Below are 24,865 nucleotides of genomic sequence, written 5' to 3'. Positions count from 1 at the left end.
TTACTAAAATGGAGTCTTTGCTTGTGTTAATTATCAAAACTCTTATTTATTAATTTGATCACAAAATTTTCTTGTAGCATATGAAAATATTTGCCGCTAGATAGCAAAATTATGGCTTGATTGTATATATTTTTTGTCATAGTTTTGGTATTGTTCTTGGAGTGTATAAAGAAACTTTAAAGAAGAAAATGATGTATCCATACGCAAACTTTGAAGTGAAAAAAAACAAAAAACACAAAAAAACATATGCTGCGACAACTGCTAGCCGTGGAATATGGGATTTCGCGGCAACTCGATGCCATAGATTGTGCGATCTCGCGGAAACTATCTGCTGTGGAATATGAGATCTCGCGACAACTGTCTGCCGTAGAACTATGCACATGTCGGGTGTAAAAAGATATATAAAGAATAACCATTATTGTTTTACTTTTTGTGTCAACGGTGCTAGTCCATTATGGGAGTGCCAATACCGCGCCCCTTCCCCTTCTGTGAGTGCCCCTAAAACTAGCTATTTTTTGTGTGAAGTGAATGGCGATACTTATGGAAGATTTGGCGGACGACACTGTTCGTAACATGGCTATTGGAGCCGTGTTTAATGATTTCGTATGTTTTCAATCTTATTTTTTCTTCTTACTAATCATTATATATTAAGTAGAGGATATTATTATTATTTTTCAGGGAGGAAAGATTAATTCAGTTGATTTTCATCGTACTGAGGATCTTTTAATTACTACAAGTGAGGATGATTCTGTTCGACTCTACGACACTGCTAATGCCACGTAAGCATTATCATTTTTATTTTTATTTTTAAATTTTCGTAGAGATATAATAATTAAAAATATATTACTTTCAGGTTGTTGAAGACAACATACCATAAGAAACATGGAGCTGATCGTATATGCTTTACACACCATCCAAGTTCTGTCATATGCTCTTCGGTATACAATTTGGATTCTACTGGTGGTGGGTCTCAAATTATTATTATACATTTCTTGGTTGGTTAAAAAGAACTGATTTAAACTGTTGTTATATATTCTTTTCTTGTGCCTGTCAACTAGAAAGAAGTGAAACATGTGTGAACTTCTTGCTAGAGTTTCATTTTGTTAAAGTGTTTGATGTGAAAGTTATTCATGCTTAGTTTTCTACTTTTCAGGGAATCTTACATCTACGAGGTAGGCCGGCTGTGGCCTATGACCAACAAGGACTTGTTTTTTCTGTGGCAATGGAAGGTGGTGCTATTAAATTGTTTGATTCACGTTCGTATGACAAGGTCCTTCTTACTGAAAGCTATGGTTCTTTTTATAAATCGGCACATTGTTGGAATGGTCTAATTAGCTCTTTCCATAATGCAGGGCCCATTCGATACTTTCTTTGTGGGTGGAGATACAGCCGAGGTCTCTGATATAAAATTTAGCAATGATGGCAAGTCAATGCTTTTGACAACAACGAATAACAACATTTATGTTCTTGATGCATATGGAGGGGAAAAGGTAACCTCACTGAGAAATGTAGCAGGGGTTGTTTGTTGTTTAAGAGTGCCTGTTGTCGAAATCTATGTAATAATATATAGTGTGTATGATTTTTTTATTTTTGTTTTTCTTCTCTTTTAATGATTCTGTTCAATCAATGACAAGCATTCTTAGTGTATCGAATTTGAGTTTGTCATATTTTTCTATTAACATTTTTATTTCTTTGTCTGCAGCGCTGTGGCTTCAGTTCGGAACCATCTCCAAATGTAGTTACAGAGGCTACATTCAGTCAAGATGGGCAATATGTAGTCTCAGGTCAATTTTCGACCAATACTGGTTTTCTTTTTGACTTTTTCTCCAATAGTCTTTTTAATCCGATTTTTTTTGTCATTTGTTTCCTGGTTTTTATTTTATTTTCCCCCTCTTTTTGCTTGGGTAATGGCAACTTAGTGATTTGGAGTGGGTGGTGGTAATGTACAATACAACTGAAGAGAAATTGGAGAACTGAACTTACCCTCCTTCAAGAAAGAAGCAGCAACACTCTTTCGTTTTCTAAAATCTTATTCATAGTTGAAAGCTTATTTGAGGCTAGGCCTTCGGAGTCCCTGTTAGAATATTTGTCAGAATTTTCTATTTTCTATTTTGGCTTCCACAGTGTGTTTTCTAATTCCTTTGCAGTTCGTCATGTTCGTTCTTTACCAAATTTTTTATCTCCCCATTCATTAATGAAGCACTCACATCTCCTTTAAAACATTTCTAAGAATATTATTTTACTAATGACTTGCTGCTTGAGGATTGTAGAGTTAAACCAGGTCCACTGTTCCATTTTCATCCAATATATTATTTTCTAATGCTATAATTACATTGGTTCTTCCGAATGTCGTTTTTTAAAAATTCTGATGGATTCATCTATGGACTATCGTTTAGGCAATATCATTTCTGCTATTCTCACTGTAAATGCTAATTTCTAGATGGAAATTGCAATAAATATAAATACAAGATATATGTGGTTAGGCAATGGTGCCTACACCAACAGAGAACCGGAAAATGTTTATTAGCTTCTTTCTGGTAAAGTGAATACAATGGAGAAGATGAACAGTTTGGATAGCTCTTAACTCTACCTGTGATAATGAGGCATTCTCTGAATGTATAGTTGTTGAAAGTATAGTTTTTGGCTCTAAATGAACTTTGTATGCAGACGTGTTTATGATAGCATTGATAATTGCACAGTTGTAGAACATGTTTATTATAGGTTTTGTTAAGTTCTTATAGTGCTACTGTGTGAGTAGACTGTAAGTAACTCCTCATGTACTCTCCCTCTCCTCCTCTCCCACACACACACACACACACACACAACCACCTTTATCAATACAAATTTTTGCTTGCTGAGAAAAAAAATAATAATTGCACAGTTGTACAATTGATCTTGTAATTCATGTGTTGGCGTTAGTGCGAGGGATATTTTCTTACACTCACCTATTGTGTTATTTTTGACTGCTGAAGAAGTCATTTTAGATGTATCTTCCAGACTCCAACTTTCACCGATATTTGGATATCTATGTTACATGGACATGCCATATTTTAATATTCTGTGTCGTATATGTGTCTGTGACGGACGGCACAGAGTCATTGTATGTGATAATGTGATATACCTCAGTTTTTTATATTTGGTAGTGTTACACTCCTCGTATACATGTCGGATATGGACACATGTATCCATGTCAATGTGACTTAGCTGGATATCTATGTGATTTTGGGTCTTAACATGCAAAATGTGTCTTCCCAAATAACTGATTCATTTATAGGTTATATTTTATTACAAACTTCAACAATGAAGTTAAGTTTGCCTTAAAAAGTAAATATTCCGAAGCTAATTTCAATTTTTTGCTTCCTCCCTCAAATACACATGCACAAACGTATCAACTTGAACACTTTTTTCTTTGGAACTTGTGAACTGAGCATAGCTTTCACGTTTTTGATGTAGGCTCTGGGGATGGAAATCTACATGCTTGGAGCATCAACATGAGAAATGAGGTATACAACTGTCTTTATCACCCAGCAATAGGCTATATATTTATTATTTTGAGAAGCCTCATGAGGGTAAGTTTTTCTGGTATAGCACTGTACCGCATGAAGTTAAGTTTGCCTAAAAAAGTAAATATTCCGAAGCTAATTTCAATTTTTTGCTTCCTCCCTCAAATACACATGCACAAACGTATCAACTTGAACACTTTTTTCTTTGGAACTTGTGAACTGAGCATAGCTTTCACGTTTTTGATGTAGGCTCTGGGGATGGAAATCTACATGCTTGGAGCATCAACATGAGAAATGAGGTATACAACTGTCTTTATCACCCAGCAATAGGCTATATATTTATTATTTTGAGAAGCCTCATGAGGGTAAGTTTTTCTGGTATAGCACTGTACCCCCCACCCCCCAGTGGGATTTGTTGAGAACAAACTCATTGAAAAATCGTGTGTGCGCGTAGGATCTATCATTGTTTTTGTGGCGCTGCTACCACACACACACATAAGTATTTTCCAAGGGGACTCCACATGGCTGTTTTCACTTGAGATTAGTGGTACAAATTAAGGAGGCAACTACTGATGGGTTTTTGTGACAGGTGGCGTGCTAGAACAGCCACATTGGTGTTACAACTTGCTTGAAGTGGGCTCCCCGTAGGGTTATGTTTGTTGCTGCATCTACCGTTCTCACATTTTGGATTCCTAACGACTCAGAGACAAACGTAGAAGCAGGCAATGTGGGACTTGCTGCTGGCATATAACATGGACACATTCCTTTGCCTGGTATAGAATTTTTCTTTATGCATGCTGCATGTCAGTAGCAATATTATCTTTTTTATTTAAAGTATGAAATCTCACCTTTGATTGGAGCATTCTGGGACACATTTTGAGGTGTTTTGCTGTCCGCGCATTTATTTTATGACGACAATACCATGTGTTAACGTTCTTAAGTTCAGCTGCACTGTGAAAATTCATGTTCCACTGGACACCACTGTGCAACTGCAACCTATGCAGTTAAAGGTGCAGGCGCTAACTAGGCGCTGGGGGTGGGCCTAGGGGCCAGGCGATGGGCCTAGGAACCTGTAGTCGACAGTAGGCACAATCCTGGTGTTAATACCTGTGAGTCTAGAGCTTAGTGATGCCACCTTAGCCGAGAAGCGGTTTATAAAATATTTCGGTGGCTTTTAACCCAATTTCGTGTTATTTGAAATAGTTAGAATCTCTAAATTATGATTTCTCTTATCAAAACTAATTGACTTTTGGAATGACTGTCTAAAACAGGACAAGTGAAGACATTAGACCACTACTTGAACTGCCCAAAACAAAGATCAAATATTACACAGAGCTCATCATATTCTCTTATGGCATAGGCAAGAGTGCAAGACCATCAGAGGTATGGAAATTTCTTGTACAAATAAATCCACTGCTTACCGTGGGGATTCCTTGGCATTGGTGATGGGTTGGCTATGAGAAATCTGGTTAGATTTGTTGGTACCTTACACGCCATTGCCGTTGCCATTGATTGTATAGCTTAACCATTTGGACAAGTGATAAGTGTTCAAAAGTAGTGATTAATCCCTTGTTTAGTGTGTTGGTGTTAACCTAAACACTTGTGTGCGACATTGCTACAGAGATTGTTATTGATAGTCTTAAAATCTGGAGGAAAGGCGAAATTATCGCGCCAATTTGAGCTTAAATGGTTGGAAAAGTATAAAATGACACATTTCAAGTAATGAGATTTGTCTTTAGAAAAGCCTCTGCTTGCTTCATCTGAAATAAGGGAATTTGACAGTGTAATATTGAACAATTTGTTGTTTATTGACAACCCTCTATTATGTTGCATAATATCGAGGCGCTCTGCATCAATATTTCATCAGAATGTAGTCCGTATTACATCAGTCTGACTCATTGGTTATGTACCTTGAAATCTTTGAATCGACCTAAATTATTAGCCTCCGCGTTATAGTTTCCTTGATGACTTGATCATAACCAAATTGGTTTTTAAGTAGTTACAAAAATTAGCTTGATTAAATATATACACCCATGTCAGTCATCCATCTACCCAAACCACCCTACATTCTTCTAATCCGAGATTTGAGCCATTGATTGGATTCCTCGGTTCACTGGCAGCATAAAGACATGGAAGCTGCAATTTGCGCGCGGACAGAAACCATGAGAATTGCACTTCTAATCTTCAATTAGTGAGCTTGATCTTCTCCCGTCCATCTTTTAATCTTCAATTAGTATCACAGTTCTTCTGGATGAAGTAGCGTGATTATATGGTACTAGCTAAAATGCACGTGCTCGCACGTGGATGGAAAATAAAAGTGTAGGATGAATTTTGAGTATTTACATATGTCAAAATAATATAAAAGCAACATGTATCAACATTAGATTACAAAATTTAGGCTTTCATGCCTATATAACAGAAGTAAAGTTCAGTCCAAAATTACGAAATTGTTTATACTACTACTTTGTTAGCCTCATGCAAGGTTTGATATTTTTATCTGAGTTTTTTTTTAACTTAATTGCCAATGATGGTCCAAAGTTGTTTGCAAAACTCACGCAGCTTGTTCTTTAAAGTATTTCGTAGTCTTAAACCAGAATAGGTTGAGTATTGAAATCAAGAGAATGTTGGAACTCTTGGTTGTGGGCATGAATACCATGCAGATTGCATTAAAAAATGGCTGCAAGTGAAGAATGTCTGCCCCATTTGCAAAGTGCAAGCTATCAGTGATGAGGATGGTTAAGAAAACCAAGTGAAAGATAGATCCTTTGTTAATACTAACATATATGTATTTAACAAAACATGTTCATGTTCCATTCCATGTTGTACATATGGATATGAGGTGCAATGAGAAAATAAGTTCCAATAGCCAAACAATTGGGCATCATCAAAAGATTCTACACAAAAATATATATGAATGAAACAACTTAAGGTGATGCATAGCCCTTTCACAGAACCTGGCAGATGGATTGCATGTGCAAGCCAACCCACGAAGAGTATTATTGTTTTTAAAAAATAAATAAATCTTAGGATAAGGCAAGACTTCTACAACACTAAGAGAAGGCACACAACATATAACAAATAAATATCCATACATAAGAATTTACATCATACATAAGAATCCAAATGCCCTGGCTCAAATTTATAGGTCAGAATGTCAGATCACTTGCCGGGGACAAAGTTTGTGGCATATGCCCAAGCATTATTGTTATGCGGGTCACCAAGTGGTCACCAAGTTCTCCAAAGGTCCCTTCCGGTTCAATTGCTTGAACAAAAATTCAAAACACAGAGAACATAGCTAATCTCCCGTTCTTAAGCTCCTTTACCTTCAATTCGAGGAAAAAGCCTCGGGATCATCACCAATCCTAGAGGGTCGAATCGCCACCGTGGTACAATGAGTCGACTACCTCACCTAGTGGTCCACCAGAATGCGGTAGCCCTCAACAGCACCCATCAATATAACTTGTGTAGCCCGGATGGCTAGAATACTTTGAGCATGAACTAAACTGGGGTTACCCAAGTAATCCAATCCACCTTCATCGAAAATTTGTGCACCACCTTGAACTAGATCAAGCCGAACTTGACCCCATTGCGTGAAAGAAGTTCAGGGAAGACGATCCCAAGGGCACCAAGCATTGCCCATCTTGAGTGAATGACCTCAAGTTCACGGTTCTTGGAGAATGTCTCGGGTCGTGAGAGAGAGGCGGTGTCCCAACCATAGTCACCGGGAATTCACCGGTTAGATAAGATGGCTCACCAGAAAATGGTCCCAAGTACGACTCTATCGGGACCATACCATTGGGTTGGCTTGCCCCTTGTCTTTCTCATGGTGACCCTTCCTTCACCTAGAAGCTCAGATTTTGATGGAGCAAACTTTACTGCCTTTCCAGCTAGAAAGGGAGAAGTTAGAGCCATCGATGAAGCAGCCATGGTACTGGAGGAAGTGAAAACTGCGGAGAAAGAAAAATATGTATGCTTGTTACTCAAGTTGTGTTTCTAGCTGTTGTCAAGTGTTTTGCATTTATAGGAGTTGGCAGTACAGGAAATTTTTACCAAAAATCTGAATATCTTTTCTCATTGGTTGAAAGGGATTTATGTTTTTTCTTATTTGTATGTATACCCATATCCATATCCATATCCATATCATAATGCTCTAAAACAAATGTCAAGAACACTACTGAAAGGAAACAAACCCGTTTAAAACGTTATTGAGAGGGGAAATCACAACATAATGGAAAACATGGGAAGTAAAGGCCCACAAATAAGACAAATTTAAAGATCTAACTGGTAAAGGTATAGATAACCTGGAAAACAATAGCATACCTGGTCATCCATTGGAGTTCTATTGTTAATCTATTTCTGGTGAAGTCGAGTCACCTTTGCTAGCTTTATCTTGCCTTCTTCTCGGACCATCACCATTCGTAACTACTTAGAAAATTAGCATGTATTAATTTTGTTAGCTAGATTCAATAACTGTTTATCGTTAGTGATGTGAAATAAGGTATCCTTTGTCATTATATGAAAAATGATGATAAAGGTATGCTTAATAGATAAATTCAAAGAAGCACCAGCTAATAAAATTTCATGTGTCGCAAGCAAAATACCTCGTCAAACGACAGGAACAAAATTGCAGACTTCATATTGAAAAGATGTATGGAAAAACAATACAACAAAATGTTCTATTTAATATCAATTTAACACCTGTGTTTAGGAATTATATGTAGGGAATTCCTTTGCATGGTGAATCAGTTCCTTCTATATAAAAGCAATTCTTAAAAGGGCTGATTCTCATTAGGTTTTTTTTTTTTTTTGTAGTATATTGGAAAGCGATCACTATTGATACTTAAGCTTTAAGTTCTTCGAAACAACATCAATTGTATAAGCGTGCAACAATGGTCAAACATCTTAATAAGTCCCAAGTTTATCAATATATCAAATAAAAAATATGAAGGATGACTAATCTGAGATAAATTTTTTGGGTCATTGAAAAATTCTCCTGACTGCAACCAACTTCATTACGAAATTGAAAGAACATTCAATGGGAAAAAGAGCCTTACACAGAGTCTATGATCACCACCAAGAATTCTGCTGCTTAAGAAAGTATGCCTCGTCATATGGAAGCACCAATTTCTTTGTGTTTAACTATTGTTGGGAGTCACGACTTAACAATCAACTCTTTAGAAGTGCCAATCTTGAGGTCCTTTGTCAAACACACCTGCTGATAAATTTTTTCCAGTTGATCAAATGTCAACCAACTTCATTACAAAACTGAAAGAACATTCAATGAGGAAAAGAGCCTTACACAGAGTCTATGATCACCACCAAGAATTCTGCTGCTTAAGAAAGTATGACTCGTCATATGGAAGCACCAATTTCTTTGTGCTTAACCATTGCTGGGAGTCACGACTTAACAATCAACTCTTTAAAAGTGTCAATCTTGAGGTCCTTTGTCAAGCACACCTGCTGAGGCGGGGACGTGGAGATCAATTTAAGTGACATCCATAGCAGTTGAAAACGCTGCGGGTACTTTCCTCAAACCGTATCTGGATCGTTGCAGTGACAAATAGCACTTGACGTCAGATCCGTTCTAAGCTGAAAGTTAATCAGAAATCAGTTGAAATCTACAATGTGTAAGGTTCCGCCGAAGATAAGCTGGGCAGTTCTACAACGAACCAAGGGGCGCCACCATATGACCAAACTGGTACAAAAAGCTTCGAGTACTTGGAGAGCAACTTCAGTGACGTCCATATCTAATCATTTTTAAAACTCACTTAGATTCTATCATTATCTAAACCCTCCCAGGACTCATCCATCAAGTTCAGCCATCAAGCAGCATGGCAGCCACCGTACCTTTTGCAACAATGTGTTCCAGAGTCGTTCTTTCTGTGAGTTTTTTCTTAAATACCTCCTCTCTATCTTTTTTTTTTATCGGCATTGTTTTGTTTATTTTGTAAAATCAGCTGGTTTTTTTGGGGAGAGTATATAATGTTTAGGCTTTTACTTATAGACACAAAAATATTTAATTGTGTCTTCATATTGGGCTTACAATTCATATGTTGATTCTTGACGTATTGTTTGGCACTGAAAATTTGCATGGTTGTAGTCAGGATATTTGATATATTGATAAACTTGGGACTTTGGGATGACAACTATGTTCCTCTGGATATCCCAACGGAGAATAATCTGAGCTACGGTCTTATTATGTTTCTCTGCTAGTCTCTGCCAGTTCAAGGGACATGATGTATACAATTAGATAAACAAAAGCGACTCTTTCTGCAAGTGTATGTTAATTTTGAATAGGAATAATTTGCGTACTTTGAGCACTGGATCGTCCAAACATGACACCGAACCAAACATTTCAGTATTTGCGGTACCACCACCTAGAGGAGTGTGTGCTGTAACACATATCCCATGCTTTTGACAGAATTTAAGAACGCTATCACGCTGAAAATAAGGATGTGTTTCTATCTGATTCACTGCAGGCTTTAGCTTCGAGTAAGCTAGACAATCTCTAATAAGGAAGATGTCATAGTTGCTGCACGTACAATTTGTTAATAATAGATTAGTCGATAGACAATATAATCGTCGGTTTAAGGAAAGCTCAACAAGACACAAGCCAACTTTTGAACACCAATGACATGCAGAGACTATGAGTGGTTCTCACCTTTGAATGTCTACGAAAAAATGACGAGCTTAAGCTAAAAATCTTAGAGTAGGTTGAGTGGTTACTCTGTTAGAACTTACGGTACCAGGCTGGATAATAACTCTGGGTAAACCCTCCTTATCATTTGAAGAGGGTTGGTTTACGTTTACCTTACTCCAATGCTGCGGACCAAACCCATTGAAACCAGACCTTCCATCGCATGCCAGGTGGTTTCAAGTGATATTGTTGTGTCTATGTCAAGATCACCATTCTCATCTTTAACACTTGAAGTTTTACCAATGCCTACATTAGTTTGGAGATAAGAAATGCATTAGAATTCCAATAACATCATCGCGTTGCTAAGGAATTGAAACATTCTGGATATATATGCTTCAGGATATAGTTGAATTATCGGAGAAGTAATGAAAGACAAAATGGACACTAAAATGGCAAAGAATGAATTACCAGTGAACTTGCTGGCTATAGGAAAATGGACAAGGTATAAATCTAGATATTCTAGATGGAGCTTTTTCAAACTATCTTCACAAGCCTCTAGAACATGTCCATGGTCTGAATTCCAAAGCTGAAACAGAGCGAAGTGAAGGGAAGCACAGTCACCCTTGTGCAAATAACAAAATAAACATAGAACTAAAAGGTTAACTAAAACAGATGTGCAATTTTAAGACCTTAGTGGTAATAAAAAGGTCTTCCCTCTTCACAATGCCAGTTTGAATAGCTTCTGCAAGTGCTTCCCCTACTTCTGCTTCATTCTGATATTTAGCTGCAAATAAACATTGGCATAATGATGTAGGATTAGCAATTTATCAGCAAAAGTACGCATAGCTGTGGAACCTAATTAACATGTAGTAATGGAATCAACCAAGCATAAAAACTATTGTAACATTTAACCGGAATGTGTTTTAGCCTCCAACAAAGATACGTATGGTAGCCATAACTCCTGCACCATGGGTTTAAATTGGCTATTTATGGGGAAATCATTGAACTCTATTCTTATTGGTTAAAAGGAAATGAAATGAAACAAAAGCTTAAAAAATTCTCCTTTCCGCCTTCAAATTAAGTTAGTGAAGTTTAAATCATGTTGTTGCACGTATAGACACAACACAACACAATTAAGTTTGACATTGTATTGTTGGGAATTTTGCTGCTCTTGTTCGCGGTCTAGTTGCTGAAACACTAAGAAACGGGATGGATCTATGTGTGTCCTTTTAAGTTTAGTTTACTTGGTGTTGAAAAGCATGAAATTCTGTCTTTGTACAGAGTATATGTCCAACTTTTCAGAACCAAGCTCCTCTGTATCAACTTCTGTAGGAGTTGGGAAAAATATATCCTAGCTTAAAGATGTAATAATCTCCTCCAAACGATAAATTAACTAAGACGTAAAATATATGGCTCCATGGTATTGAGGGGCAAACTCCTCACGTAAGCACCTATATATATGCACCACACACGGTAGTAATCTTTGGGAATCCTAAGGGAAGTGTACTGTATGTTTCTAAGACAAATAAACAATAAAAGTTTATATAAGAGCTGCCAAGAGGAAGGAAATAACTAACTTGTCTACTGAACTTGAATCAGAATCTCTGCTGGAGTTGAAGACTTTCCAATGTCTGCTACACCGGTGCTTAAGAACAATCAGTCTCTAAGGGGAGAAACGACATACAATACTATAAATCCTTATGTTGTTGGTATGGTTATTTGTGTTTGTCAGAGTCTATCTCCTTAATTCACTTAAATGAATCGAACCTCGATACATGGCAGTGTTGGCATAAATTTTTCTAGTTCCTGAAAAATAGACTAATTGAGTTAGAACTGAAGTAATTACAGGAGCCCCCTTTAAAATTTTCTAAAAAAAGTACGCAATCATTTGTAGGTGATAAAATACACCTATTGTTGTGGTAGTTTGCTTGAAAGCATACTCTGATGCAATATTTATAGTTAAATGAAAGACATGATAGTGGTTCCAAAGGCATGATATGTTTATTGTGGCTTGCCTATATATAGCCTATTTGGACCACATACAATGTATGTCTGAAATAACTAACTAAGAGTATAGTTTTTCCGTATAATAAATGGTCTTATACATATTCTATAATGAATCAATTGTACATTCAGATGATAGCCAAATGTTATATAGAAGAGCTTTTGCCAAAGATGGTAAACACACATTAGGATTAAGGCTCTTGATCTATGTAGATCTTCTAAATCTGGTATAGCGATGAAGCATAAATCGTCCGTAGACTATCAGAATATGAAGTTGCAATAATTAACATATCATATCTCGTTGTCTGGTGTCATAAGAAACATTAAATACATAAGAGCGCACGCGTAGTGCATTGTTCGTATTTTTAGTGTTAGTTTTTTAGCCTCACGTGAGCTGCAGTAAACCTAGTTGTGTTTCATTACTTGTTTTCCTTCAACTACTCAATTAGAAACTGATAATTAGTTCAAATGTAGTGTTATGATTAAGCATATTCAGATGACCAAGAGGACATGTAGCATATCCTATATTGAAATAATATCAGGAAATAATATTATCCTATATTGAGGGCAACAACTTGTGGTGCTCTTTGAAAACACAATCACGAAAACATACAACTACGTTAATTTAGAAGCAATTTTCAATGATAAAATTTTCTAGTGAACTTTGTAAAGAGAGGTTAGTAGGAACTTACCCGAACTCCGAAGTGCAAGTAACGCAACACGATGTGAGCCAAAACCTGTTTCAATAGTTTAAAAAGTCAGTTAATTGCATGTACTAATGAGGATTGTTAGATGTCAAATTTGGCTCAGCTGGGAAAGCTGAGCAGAATGCAATGTCGGTTTAGAGGACTAAACAGAGCATGGTTTTACTCCAGGTTCAGATGACTGTAAAACTAAAGTAGAAACAAAAAATAGACTACCAGAAGAGCAATAACATAGAACGGTGAGTACTGGCAAGTGGAACTTATTAAATGCAAATCAAATTGATCTGTTTAAGACCATAAGATGGAAAGCCTATCACAACTGCAATCAGAACTTGGTTATTCATCTATAAATCAATGGAGTTTCCTTGTCCCATGGTAAGTTCTTATTATAGCAAGGGAGACACGGCATTCAGTGGGGAGGAGTGAAAAAACGGATTTGGGCCTAAGACTAGACGATCAGGTATAGGAGTCTAGGTACATTCTCAATGCAATGAAGACTAAGTGTTAAGAGTAATTGTCTAACACTTTGCCGCATTGGGGCTCAAATACGGGGTAAATGGCTTTTCGGATTCCCACACACCCGTTATCATAATGCTTCATTTCATCTTTGAATATGTGAACCCACCAAGTCTCATCAGCTAATACTTAATTTGAATAAGCGATTCTTTGTTCGATTCATACGGTAGTAGTTGTACATTATCTTGACCATAACAATGATCATATGACCGGCACAAAAGATTTATTCTTAGTGTATTCCGAGCTAGCCTCATTAAACGCTCTGAGCCACACGCGCAAGTTTCCTGCAGGATTGAATGTTGTCGTCCTTTCAACCCACTCCCTGGATGAGGTATAGGGAGGCCTCTTAGAGACAGGCAAGGTATACTGATGAGCCACACCCTTAAAAAGAAAGAAAGAATTGCTCGACACTGAATAGAAAATAAAGGAAATCCGCCATTCCTATGAATGGCGTCAGGGCCAACCCTAACCTGGCCATTGCTAATCAAATGCCCAAAGTCCTGTCTACAATAACACACAATCACACTCTAGCAACCACTGTCTCTAATTAAGTTCATCAAAGATTTATCTTCTGGAGTTTGTTATTCTCCAGAACTAAGATAATTAACAAAATGAAACAAAATTACCTAATTTCAGGGGGATATTCAGGCCACTGGTTCCTCAACTCTTGCACCTCATGATCTTCAGGGTTATGTAAAGCAGGAAGTATTGTTGGATTGGAAACTGTAAAATCGAAAACTTCTTTCCAGTCTCTAACATTCTTAGTATGCTTAGTATCATAATATCCCAACGGATTCTCCTCATCTCTACTCACCTTCCTTTTCTCCTATGTTGACAAACCTCTATTGACAAACCAAAAAACTTCCTTGCTACTAATTCAATGCGTTTCTGTAAATCAGAATGTACATCGTGGTTGATCACTTGAAAAAATCCCCAGTCCTTGCATAAAACAAAAATCAGTACTGTTACGACTTCATATGACTTTTTTATCAGCTCCTAACCAACCCAACATCACCACCGCCAATACACTCCTCTTTTCCTTAAAAACAGCTACATTTCCATGAAAAGAATGTTTCTTTGGGGTCAGAATCAAGTCCTTTAAAATGTGTCGTGGAGAGTGAGAGGAGAAAAGTTAAAGGTGAGTAATGAGTTGGTGTGTTGATGTGAAATGATGTTTTGAGGAGAGTGATTCGTGGTGGGAATTTGAGATAAGAGTGTTTGGGGTCGAGAAATGAGGAGTGGGAAAAAAAATGGTACCTTACTGTGTCATCTTTGTACATACAAATGAGTCTTTCTCAAGATCTGAAAAACCAAACATTGGAAGAAAGGAGGGGAAGTTGAAAGAACAAAAAATTTTGGATTGTTTTTAAGACCCTGTATTAATGGCATTTAAGTGGGTATTAATGGTAAGACTAACTGCGTACATTTCAATATAGCAATATAGGCGTGGATTTGGTTTTCGACCTGAATTTACATAAAACTCCTTTGTGAGTGTGTTGTAACTGAAGGGTATAAATAGAAATAAAAATGTAAATGACGAAATAGTCCTTTTTAAAGACATTGAATAATTTTTATTTATATTTCATTAGGGGTATTTGGTGGTAGTAAAAAGGCTGGTCTAATTTAAAAGGCCAGGTTAATTATGATGTACTTTACTAATAGAGATACACCTGTAGAAACGCTAGTAAGAGCATTATGCCCCCGAGACTAACTTACTATCCAGATAAACATGAAAATGCATACCAGCAGCATAGTACAAAATATCAGGATATGGGAAAATATCGATTCCTGATTTATGGATATGTATTGTGGATACATCTTCCTCTTTGGAGATATTTGATATTGTTTCATATGCAAATATCGTGGATATATCCAAAATATCGATAAATATTGTGGATATTTTTTGATATATCATGATATATAATTTATATTTATTTAAAATATAATGATAAATATTAAATAAAATTGTTATATACACAAAATATCTCCAAATATCGCAATATATCCTAAAATATCGTAAATATCATAAATATTATCGATATTTGTAGTTGTATATATCTCTAAGCATATCATGATATTTACATATCTTTTACTGAAATCTTGATATTTATTGTGATATTTTGTACTATGATCAGCAGTACCTGCTCCAAAGAATTACAAAGCATTGACGCTGATACTAAACTTTCGAAAATGGTAACTGTTGGAACCACACTTCAACAATATAGAAAAATTGAACAAAACAAAACTTTATAGATAATTGTATGAATAAAAAAGATGATGTTTTATAGAATAAAACAAATAACAATAAAAAAAGAGTTACTCTTGATGATTGAGGATTGCAAATACAATGTTCTAAAGACGAATTTTACCAATGTCCGAGTGCTCACAATTTTTCAAGTGTCGTCTTTCCATGATACAACAATCAGTTACTTCGAAATCATAGCACCACAACTTCGAAACTCTAGCGAACCTTTTAATGGATTTTTGTACTCTCAATGAAACTTCAAAAATCAACAAAGAAAAAAGATATAGACATTTTTGTTACTCTCAAAAGTTTGTATTTTCTTTTTAAGAGTTATTTTTTTAACCTACTTGAATGAACAAAACAAGGGTTTAAATAAAACGAAAGTGTCTCTTCAAATAGCCACCATGTATGTTCCAAAAGTCACTTTGTCTCTTCAAACATGTCCCTCCAAGACAATGTTTAAAGAGTTTTATAACAGACATAAAAGAGAACATAAAAGAGAATGGCAGTTATCCAAAAAATAATACAAGCATAGAATATATATTCAATGTATTCATATGTCTATTTTGTTGGAGAGTGGGTTTGAACCATTCAAATCCAGCTTGAATTCTAGAATGTGTACCACTAGACCAACTTCTTAAAGTTGTTCAAATACACAATCTTTTAGATATGGGACTAATTTCTATTCACACTTAGATTTTCCAACCATCCCCTACATGAATAGAAAGCCAATGCATGACAACAAAAACAGAGAGTACACGGTAGATTAGTGTTGCATCGGGAGAGGTGTCTTTTGGATTTGAACCTACCATAGTGAATGCACATCGGATATACTTGGTAGATCAGTGAACTAAGTCTTGAATTGTCCAACTGTTAGTGTAAACCAAGACAACATACATCCTCCACTAAACTAAAACCATTTAGGTTCATACGGTTGTGTTCATTTTGGTCATGAAAAAATCCTAGATTCATGAGAGCTTTAAAGAACTTAGCCTTCCCATTCTTATAGAAGCGACCCGATTTCTTCTTGATAGGGTTATATACTAAAAACATTACTTTTGTATTAACTCTAATTCTTTATATTTTGAATGAGAATCATATGGGCAAATGTTATGCATATTATATATGTTATTAGTTATATGCATGTGTCTAATACTTTATGTTGTAGATGATATGGTGTGTGGTGACACACAGAAGATCATATCATCAGTTTCTTATAAAGTATAAGTAAATGTTAACAACCTAAATGGATTTGGACAAACCATTGGTACGGTTGTAGTATAATCTGCTTTTAGTCTATCTTGACTATAGGATTACACTAGTACACTTTGTATGTATTGAACATGACCAAGTGAGGTTGTTTATCTTTATACTGACTATATAAGAGAACAAATGCCTATGTTATTATGGATGCTTGTCCTCTTAATCCGGATATAATAACGGGCACTTATGTGCATTGTACATTACTTTAAATCATCAATGAGTGAGATTCATTTGTGAATCAACAAACTTGATGGATTGGGTAATGACATTGTATGTAAGGTGTGATGTTGATTATAAAAGGAATCCGTGACCCGCAGGAAGTCGGGTTGATGATGTCCCTTTGAGGAGCTCAAAAAGATTGTCATGTAAACCCTGCAGGTGGATTTATTCTGACATGACAATGAGGTTGAGTGCTACTACTCAAGGACATAAGAAGTTGATTAATGTAGTTGTCAGTAACTTGACTTAATCAATGGGCATTCGATATCTTAAACACGGGGAGATCAACGAGCATATAATATGGAGCCCATAAACGCTGATACGTAATTTGGGATTAGGGCGGTAGTGCAACAATGACCTTTAGTGGAATAAGCCATTTATTGACGGACTTAGGCCGTGTGTTCTGGGTGAACATGGGAAGCCCAAGCCCGTCAGGAGGCCCAACCCTAATTTCTCCTCATGGTCCCTGTTGTAGCCTATAAATAGAATCCCTTCTCTCCTGGCTGAAATTCACTATTTACTGGATTGAAAAGAGAAACAAGGAAAGATAGATAAAAAATTGGATCTAGCTTTGTGAGAAAGAAGGGGGTTGGTAGATCATTGCCCACACAACATCCAATCTATTAAAAGTAATACAACAGAAGATCAAGGGGTTGATTGTTGATTCAGATTCATAGCTATTGGATTCTCAGAGATATCAAGAAGTCGGATTTACAGGTATGTTTTCCAATCCAAAATCGTGAGAACCATTAATTCCGCTGTGCATGGTTTTCACGGTTTGAAGAAATATTCATTCTGAAATAACGGTTCCTACACTTCTCTCACATAGGTGATACTTATTTATAGAGTATCCTGCTATACTCGGTCCTCTTATCAAGATATAAGCATCATTAAATGTAATTAATTACCCTTAACATCATTATAGAAATCACACATACATCATAGGAAAAGGAAAAGTGTGCTTATCAACACTTTGAATCTATCCCAACCAGCTTATTGAACCTAGTTCTTAGGATTTTCTTCAACTAGGTTAGGTTTTTGCCAGGATGATTCATTGAATTGGCTTAAGCCCCATTCCACTTAATGTAAATATCACTTGCTCTTTTTGTAACCCTTTGAATTGGTTTGCGCATCCACAAAGTTTTCCTTTGACTTTACATAGTCCAGAGTAATAACTCTATTAGAAAGCAATTGCTTAATGGTATTATGCATGCATCTTATATGTCTTGACTTCCCATTATAGACATTGTTTTTAGCCCTTGTTGTAGCATCTAAATTATCACAATATATACACATGGTCGTAACAGGCTTAGACCATAATGGAATATCCTCTAGGAAATTTCGAAGCCATTCTGCTTCTTTAGCAGTTTTGTCTAATGCTATGAACTCAGATTCCACTTGTTGACTTTGTTTCTTCATAGTTAGATATATAGTAGATCTTGGAATTTCAGGTTCCTAAAAAGAAATATATATCTTGGAACTCCAAGTTCCCTAAAATTTGAATCTTGGAACTTCAGGTTCCTAAAAAGAAATATAGATCTTGGAACTTCAGGTTCCTAAAAAAATAGATCTTGGAACTTCAGGTTCCAAATATATCGTAGAACTTTAGGGTCTACATCATTATTCAAGAGTATACATCGAAAGAACAAAAGAAAAAGAAAAGAAAATTTCAAATTGAAATCATAGATCAAGTATGAACAGTAACGTTCTTTATTTTATTTCCAACGATTTAACTGTTAGATTTTTCTAAAATTTTGATATGTTGTTATTTCATGAGTTACGCATCTACCATAAATTTTCGGGTCAATCCAACTATGGGAAGATCTTCATCGAAGCACAAAACCAAAACTGCTTTAGTAAAAAAAAAAAAAATAGTGTTCTCGTACCTTTGCTTTTGTGTAGTAGATGATGAGTAGAAGAATATGGTATAAGTTGATAGCTCCTAGAGTCTTTGTGTTGATAACGTATTAGAATTAAATAGCCTTAGAGAGAACACCACAATAACTTAAGTAGATTGAATCATGGAGAGAATGAGAGAGAGAGAAATCTTATTGATTGAAGTATATCTGAATGGGAGGAGGTTACCTTTATATATAACTAGGTAACCTCCTTTCCAAGATAAATGATTACCAGGATAAACACCAAGATACCAGGATTACCAAGATAAACACATATGAGGAGGTGTCCCATATCGGCTCAATGATGGGCATCCATATAGACCCACGGATTTCATAACACAATATAAATTAACACGCATAATTTCTTTCAAATAAAGTTGACTTTCCATACTCCGGCCAGTTCCAAATGGTGTTGTTCCTAGAGGTTATAATTGAGTGTTTTTTATTTGTTTGGGCACACATCTGATCTGCGGTAGCTGTCTCACTCGTTATCTCTCTCATAGATTTGGTTCTCTCTCTCAAGCTCTCATGGACTTGGAGAATAAAGTTCTAGCAATTGGAACTTGGTTTTGGGGGTGGATGTCTAAATAGGCCAAAATAGTAGGAGTATGTCTAGAAAACTTTCCAAAAGGAAATCATGTTCATTCTCGTGTGTGCGGTTCAAGACAATTATGTTATCCCCAACATCCAACAACATTCTAATTTTAAGGCTTTAGAGTTAATGACGTTATCCCCGATATCCACCGTACCTAATTCTATGGTCAAGAGTAAAATCATCCACTCCCCTTACAAAACTATATAAACCAAGATCTATAACTATATATTTTCACAACAACCTAAAAAATTCTTTCCACTTGAAAAAATTAAAATGGTCCAAAAACTACACCAACTTTGACCAAGTATTGCGCCTCTCTTCTCTCGCCACTCTCATTTCACAATAGCCGCCTCTCCCCTAGCTTAAAGCTCTTGCCATCAGTTTCACGCTCTCCTCGATCCTCCCTCTCTCTCTCTCTCTCTCTCTCTCTCACTTTTATTCACTCATTCATTCTTACTTTCTCTATATTTTTCTCTATGTCACTCGTTATCTCTCTTTTATAAATTTGGTTCTCTCTCACTGGCATCTCTCTTTCAAGCTCTCATGCACTTGCGAATAAATTTCTAAAGTTGTAGATGTATGCATGTCTAGAAAACTTTCCAAATGGAAAGCACGTTCATTCTCGTGTATGTTTACCCTTGATAGACCATATAAGGTAACAACAACATCCCAATTCAAGGATTCAAGACAATTACGTTATCCTCAATATCCAACAACATCATAATTCTAAGGTTCAAGACAATTACGTTATCCCCAATATCCAACTAACTCTATGCTCTTAAACCTATCCATTCACTTTACAAAACTATAAAAACCAAGATCCATAGGTATTTTCACAACAACCTAAATAATTTTGTTTATATAGTTTGTATGGTACGGTGAGTGGATAGGTTTACTCTTGAGCATATAATTAGTTGAATATTGGAGATAACGTAATTGTCTTGAACCTTAGAAATAGGATGTTGTTGGATATTGGGGATAATGTAATTATCTTAAACCTTAGAATGAGATCGTTGTTGAAACCACGCTTGAGACTGAACAACTTTTTGGAAAAGTTTTCTAGACATACCAGTACAGCTTTGGACATGTTCCCAGTTCATGTGTCTAAAATTCTAAATTGTTCCATGCATGCATGGCTTGAAAACCTGAAGTCCAAGTGATTGGAACATGGACTGGGCCTCAAAGTCCTTATAACCAATTCTCTCAATATTGGGTCCAAAGCCCCCTACTCCGCCCAACCCATTCGGCTAATTTCTCTTTTTTTCTTCCCATCTCTGTCAAACTTTGTAAAATAAAGAAATCAATCCTCAAAAACAAAAACTAACTCTCAACTCAGTTGATCCAATTTGTCAACTTTTTCGGTTTGGTTTGGTGTGTGAACTTTTTTATTTTCATTTAATTTAACCTCTCTTTAATTTCAATTTTTTTGGATTTGGTGATTCTTTCAATTTCAGTTGAACAGACGTCACAATTTTTCATATTTGGTGTTGATAAATTTTTTTTCTTAAAAGTGAAGTAGATAATGACATGTAAACCAACTAAGATTGAAGGTTATATTAATACTAATTATAGGGGAAAAAAAGATTGCTCTGTTTGGTTTGGTGCACCAAATTGCAAGTGGCATGTGATTGTATTGCATCTGATTGTATTGCCTCCAATTTACCTGTGCTTAATAAACCCAAAACAAAAAGATGTAAAATTGGTTACATTATCAATCCACTACAAATGGATGTCATGGAAACTACTTATATAATATAGTGTATATAATAGCAACTTGTTGCAACACGTGCCTATTTGCATTTTACTACCAAATACTATTTTTTGAGCGGTTACATGGAAATATGTGCAAGTGCATGTAAACACTAGGACAAAGAAAAATTACAGTGGTCCTCTCATCTCATGTTTTTAGAGATTAATTGGAGCATTGAATCAAATCTGCATAGCTCTTCACTTTTTGCGTCTAACAATTGAGCCAAAAACCTACAAAGGAATTAATGAGGATAAACCCATTACTACTGTAAATGTTTAGCACTGAAATAGAACCTATAGTTATTGAACTTTTATTGTTTTTAGATCTGATTTATTGGATCCAACGTGTGAAGGTAATTTTATTTAAAGACAACTCGATTCAAAAAAAATTCACCATCGGGTTTTGGCAATTCGCCAATAATCGGAGCGGTTAGTGGTGTCGTCATGTGACCGTTGGGCAATCTTCTTTTCTTATGATGGAGACTGTGTTTGGGTGTTGAAGTTAACACTTTAGTGATTTAGCTTTTTTAAATGAAAAATAATTGAGGAAGAGAATGAGTTAATTCGGTTAACTCAGTGGAAGAATGTGTGAAATAAACTCACTAGTTTGGACTTAGGGGTCGTTTGTTTTTTTGAGCCTCTGAATTCTGAATGCTGAATGCTAAATGACCCACCTTCTGAATGCTGAACTCAGAAAAACATGTTTGTTTTTTGTCAGAATGACCTGACTCTGAATGCTGAATATAAATCATTTAGACATTTTTACCCTTGCAATCTATTTTAAACACTAACTTGATTACTTATAAAACAAAAGAGTTAAAAATATATTTGATAGAATTTACTTTGTTTATTCAACATTTTGACGCCTAAAAGACTCATATAGTAATATGAGATTACAAAAAAAAATACTAAAAATATAAACATAAATAATAGTTCAATAACCATAAGGTCATCCATAAAATCTGAATACCAAGTTAAATGACATTACAAGTAACTCCAAAGTGCGGCTCTTGTAAACTTGATCATATATGTCCACTAAACAATTGTTCCGCAATTTGATCACGCAAGTTGATCAAGTACTCATGTGCCTCGGGTCTAAATGTATGATTTATACTTGGTGGTGCTTCTGGTCTGTCAGAGTTAATTGAAGACCTCACTGGAATAGTCACATTTTCTTTTTCATATCGCTTGAACAATCGATCATCATCATCAATGGCCACACAATGGAGAAAATTGTGTATCGCCATGCATGCTACAACAATTTGAACTTGTGTGTGAAAACTATATGGAGCTATCTTCTTCAATATCTTGAATCTTGCTTTCAAGACACCAAATGTTCTCTCAATTACATTTCTTAGTGAAGAATGTGCCTGATTAAACTTCTCCTCTTTGTTTTTAGGACGACCACTGCTGTAGTGGCAGGATGTAGCACCGGGATATCAATGGTGAGATGGGCCGAGTCAGCATAGCACATAAGTCCGTGATCCACCGGATCGGGGTGACAGCGTGTGGTCGCGGTACGGAAACCCTACACATGGAGCTAAGAGGACCACGAGATGGAGGGACAGGTGGAGGGCCATGATGGATGAAAAGAAAGGTATAAAGAGTAATAGTGGGGGAGAGAAAAAGGGAGGAGGGAGGCGGATCCATTAACCTAAGAGAAGAAGAGAGCTAGGAGAGGAAAGGAGAGTGAGAGGGTTGAGAAGGAGAATAGTGCTTAAGGGCTAGGGAATAGTGCTCGTAAGGGAATTAAGGTTGTAACATTTGGCGCCGTCTGTGGGGAAAACGAAGTAGAAATGGCACCAAAGAAGGCGGCGGGTAGGCCCCGAAAGATAATGGTCCCAGAACAGATGCCGGAAGCGGTGGTAGAAGAAGGGGAAGGACGAGAGGAGGGAAGAGCATAAGAAGAAGCGCGACTTATGCGGGAAGAGATTGAAAGGCTGAGGGAGGAAAATGAGGAGCTGAGACGAGAGAAGGAGAGGCTGGAGGAGGAGACCGAGGAAGAAACAGGGGAGGAAGTAGAGAATGAAAAGGCGGAGGACGAAGAGGAACAAGGACCGACCCTAGTGGATAATCCGGTGACCGGGTTAACGGTTGAACAAGTACAACAAATGATTAATAGTGACCGAGTGGCGAATCTTCAACAAACAAGGGTCCAAACGGGCGCGGCCAGTCAAGTGGTGGCGGGGCTAAACCGTAACCCGCTTGCAGATGCAATATGGACTTCGGAGGTACCAAAGCGCTTTAATCAGCCGAGGTTCGAGAGATATGATGGAACGGGTGACCCGGCAGATCACATCCATCATTTTAGACAGCAGATGCCTCTTTGGCAAGAGGCGAGGTATGATGGTCTGCGGTGCATGATGTTCCCGACCAGTCTTTAGGGTGGGGCTTCCGACTGGCACTATCGGTTGCCTTCGAAGAGCATAACCAATTTCCAAGAGTTAGAGCAGGCGTTTGTTGACCACTTTATACATCAGAAGAGGAGGGTTGTGGACATTGCGGCCCTATTTAACGTTAGACAGAGATCCGCGGAATTGGTCAGAGAGTACCTATGTCGCTTCAAGGCAGAGACCCTAAGGGTAGAGAATTTGGATGAGAGGATAGCGGTAATAGCATTCGAAAGGGGGCTGCGACCTGGAACAGCAGTTCATCAGTCCGTGGCGAAGAACGAGATAGCAACATTGCACGAGTTATATCCATGGGTAGAGAAGTATATAAGATATGAAGACACCATGCAGAAGGAGTCGAAGAAAGGAGCCAAGACAGTATCGGCGGTAGAGAAAGGGGGTGAACGCAGAAAGACTGAGGGAAGTGGCCGAGGTGGGGAGAGGTACAACGGACAGTCCTCAAGGCCGGAAAGAGGAAGGGAGATAGCGCAGAGAGAGCAAAGGGAGCGGAAGCCATACCATGAGGTGGAACATGTCCCGTTGGCGAAACCGTTAAGTGAGATACTACCGCTGATTAAAAATGTGCAAGGATATGAAGGGCCGCGAACCATTCCGGCCGAAATGCCCAACAAGCCATATTGTGAGTATCACCAAGTGCGCAATCACGAAACCAATGATTGTTATGCCTTGAAATGGTTAGTCCAGAGATTAATAGAGAAGGGGATGCTGAGGGAATTCGTTGGGGAAACTCCAGACCGGGAGCCTGGGCCTGCCGCGGGACGAATATTGGGAACCATAAATGTTATCTTCAGCGGAGAAGCGTTGAGTCACAATGCCCACCGGGATAAGGTCAGGAGGACAGCGAGTATTCAGCAGGTCAATGAGTCCCACAGAGGCGAGATCTGAGCAGATTTAATGAGTGGGGAGGAGAAAATTACGTTCTCAAAAGGCAGACCTCCGAGGCGGCGATGGATCGCCACGAGGATGCGTTGGTTATTACGATGGCGATGGGCAATTATGTGGTCAAAAGGGTCCCGATAGATCGTGGTAGCGCCGTGGATTTGCTATTCAGAGGAGCTCTTGAGGAGATGGGATCAACCGGGGCAACCGGAGACCTCCGCGGACAAATTTGTATGGATTCA

At 37.2% G+C, this 24,865-nt stretch overlaps 2 protein-coding genes and 1 pseudogene across 4 annotated transcripts; 1 reads left to right on the top strand and 2 right to left on the bottom strand.

The window, feature by feature from the left end:
- Positions 1–243: 243 nt before the first annotated feature.
- LOC147476095 (protein ANTHESIS PROMOTING FACTOR 1-like) lies at positions 244–5,300 on the top strand. 3 transcript variants are annotated; one of them, XM_086582592.1, is made up of 10 exons: positions 252–488; positions 679–779; positions 854–938; positions 1,154–1,270; positions 1,353–1,490; positions 1,703–1,784; positions 3,454–3,503; positions 3,753–3,802; positions 4,093–4,276; positions 4,775–5,300. In XM_086582592.1, exons 1-8 carry the CDS (start codon positions 375–377, stop codon positions 3,792–3,794), a joined length of 729 nt encoding a protein of 242 aa, XP_086438718.1. In that variant the 5' UTR covers positions 252–374; the 3' UTR covers positions 3,795–3,802; positions 4,093–4,276; positions 4,775–5,300. The 3 variants fall into 3 exon arrangements, with proteins under 3 accessions (XP_086438719.1, XP_086438718.1, XP_086438720.1); XM_086582594.1 differs by having other exon boundaries at positions 464–603; XM_086582593.1 differs by lacking the exons at positions 3,454–3,503; positions 4,775–5,300 and having other exon boundaries at positions 244–488; positions 4,093–4,244.
- A 1,275-nt stretch (positions 5,301–6,575) lies between these two features.
- LOC147476094 (chlorophyll a-b binding protein, chloroplastic-like) lies at positions 6,576–7,569 on the bottom strand (annotated as a pseudogene).
- A 474-nt stretch (positions 7,570–8,043) lies between these two features.
- On the bottom strand, positions 8,044–22,580 carry LOC147476093 (NADP-dependent D-sorbitol-6-phosphate dehydrogenase-like). The gene is made up of 7 exons (XM_086585629.1): positions 22,448–22,580; positions 12,837–12,881; positions 10,830–10,924; positions 10,609–10,726; positions 10,314–10,446; positions 9,816–10,035; positions 8,044–9,719 (listed from the first exon to the last, which is right to left on the bottom strand). Exons 1-7 carry the CDS (start codon positions 22,578–22,580, stop codon positions 9,543–9,545), a joined length of 921 nt encoding a protein of 306 aa, XP_086441755.1. The 3' UTR covers positions 8,044–9,542.
- Between the last annotated feature and the right edge of the window lie 2,285 nt (positions 22,581–24,865).

The sequence above is a fragment of the Coptis chinensis genome, chromosome 9, assembly GCF_015680905.1.
Source record: "Coptis chinensis isolate HL-2020 chromosome 9, ASM1568090v1, whole genome shotgun sequence".
In the NCBI taxonomy this organism is placed as follows: Eukaryota; Viridiplantae; Streptophyta; class Magnoliopsida; order Ranunculales; family Ranunculaceae; genus Coptis; species Coptis chinensis.
This window is presented reverse-complemented; position numbering and strand designations above follow the sequence as displayed.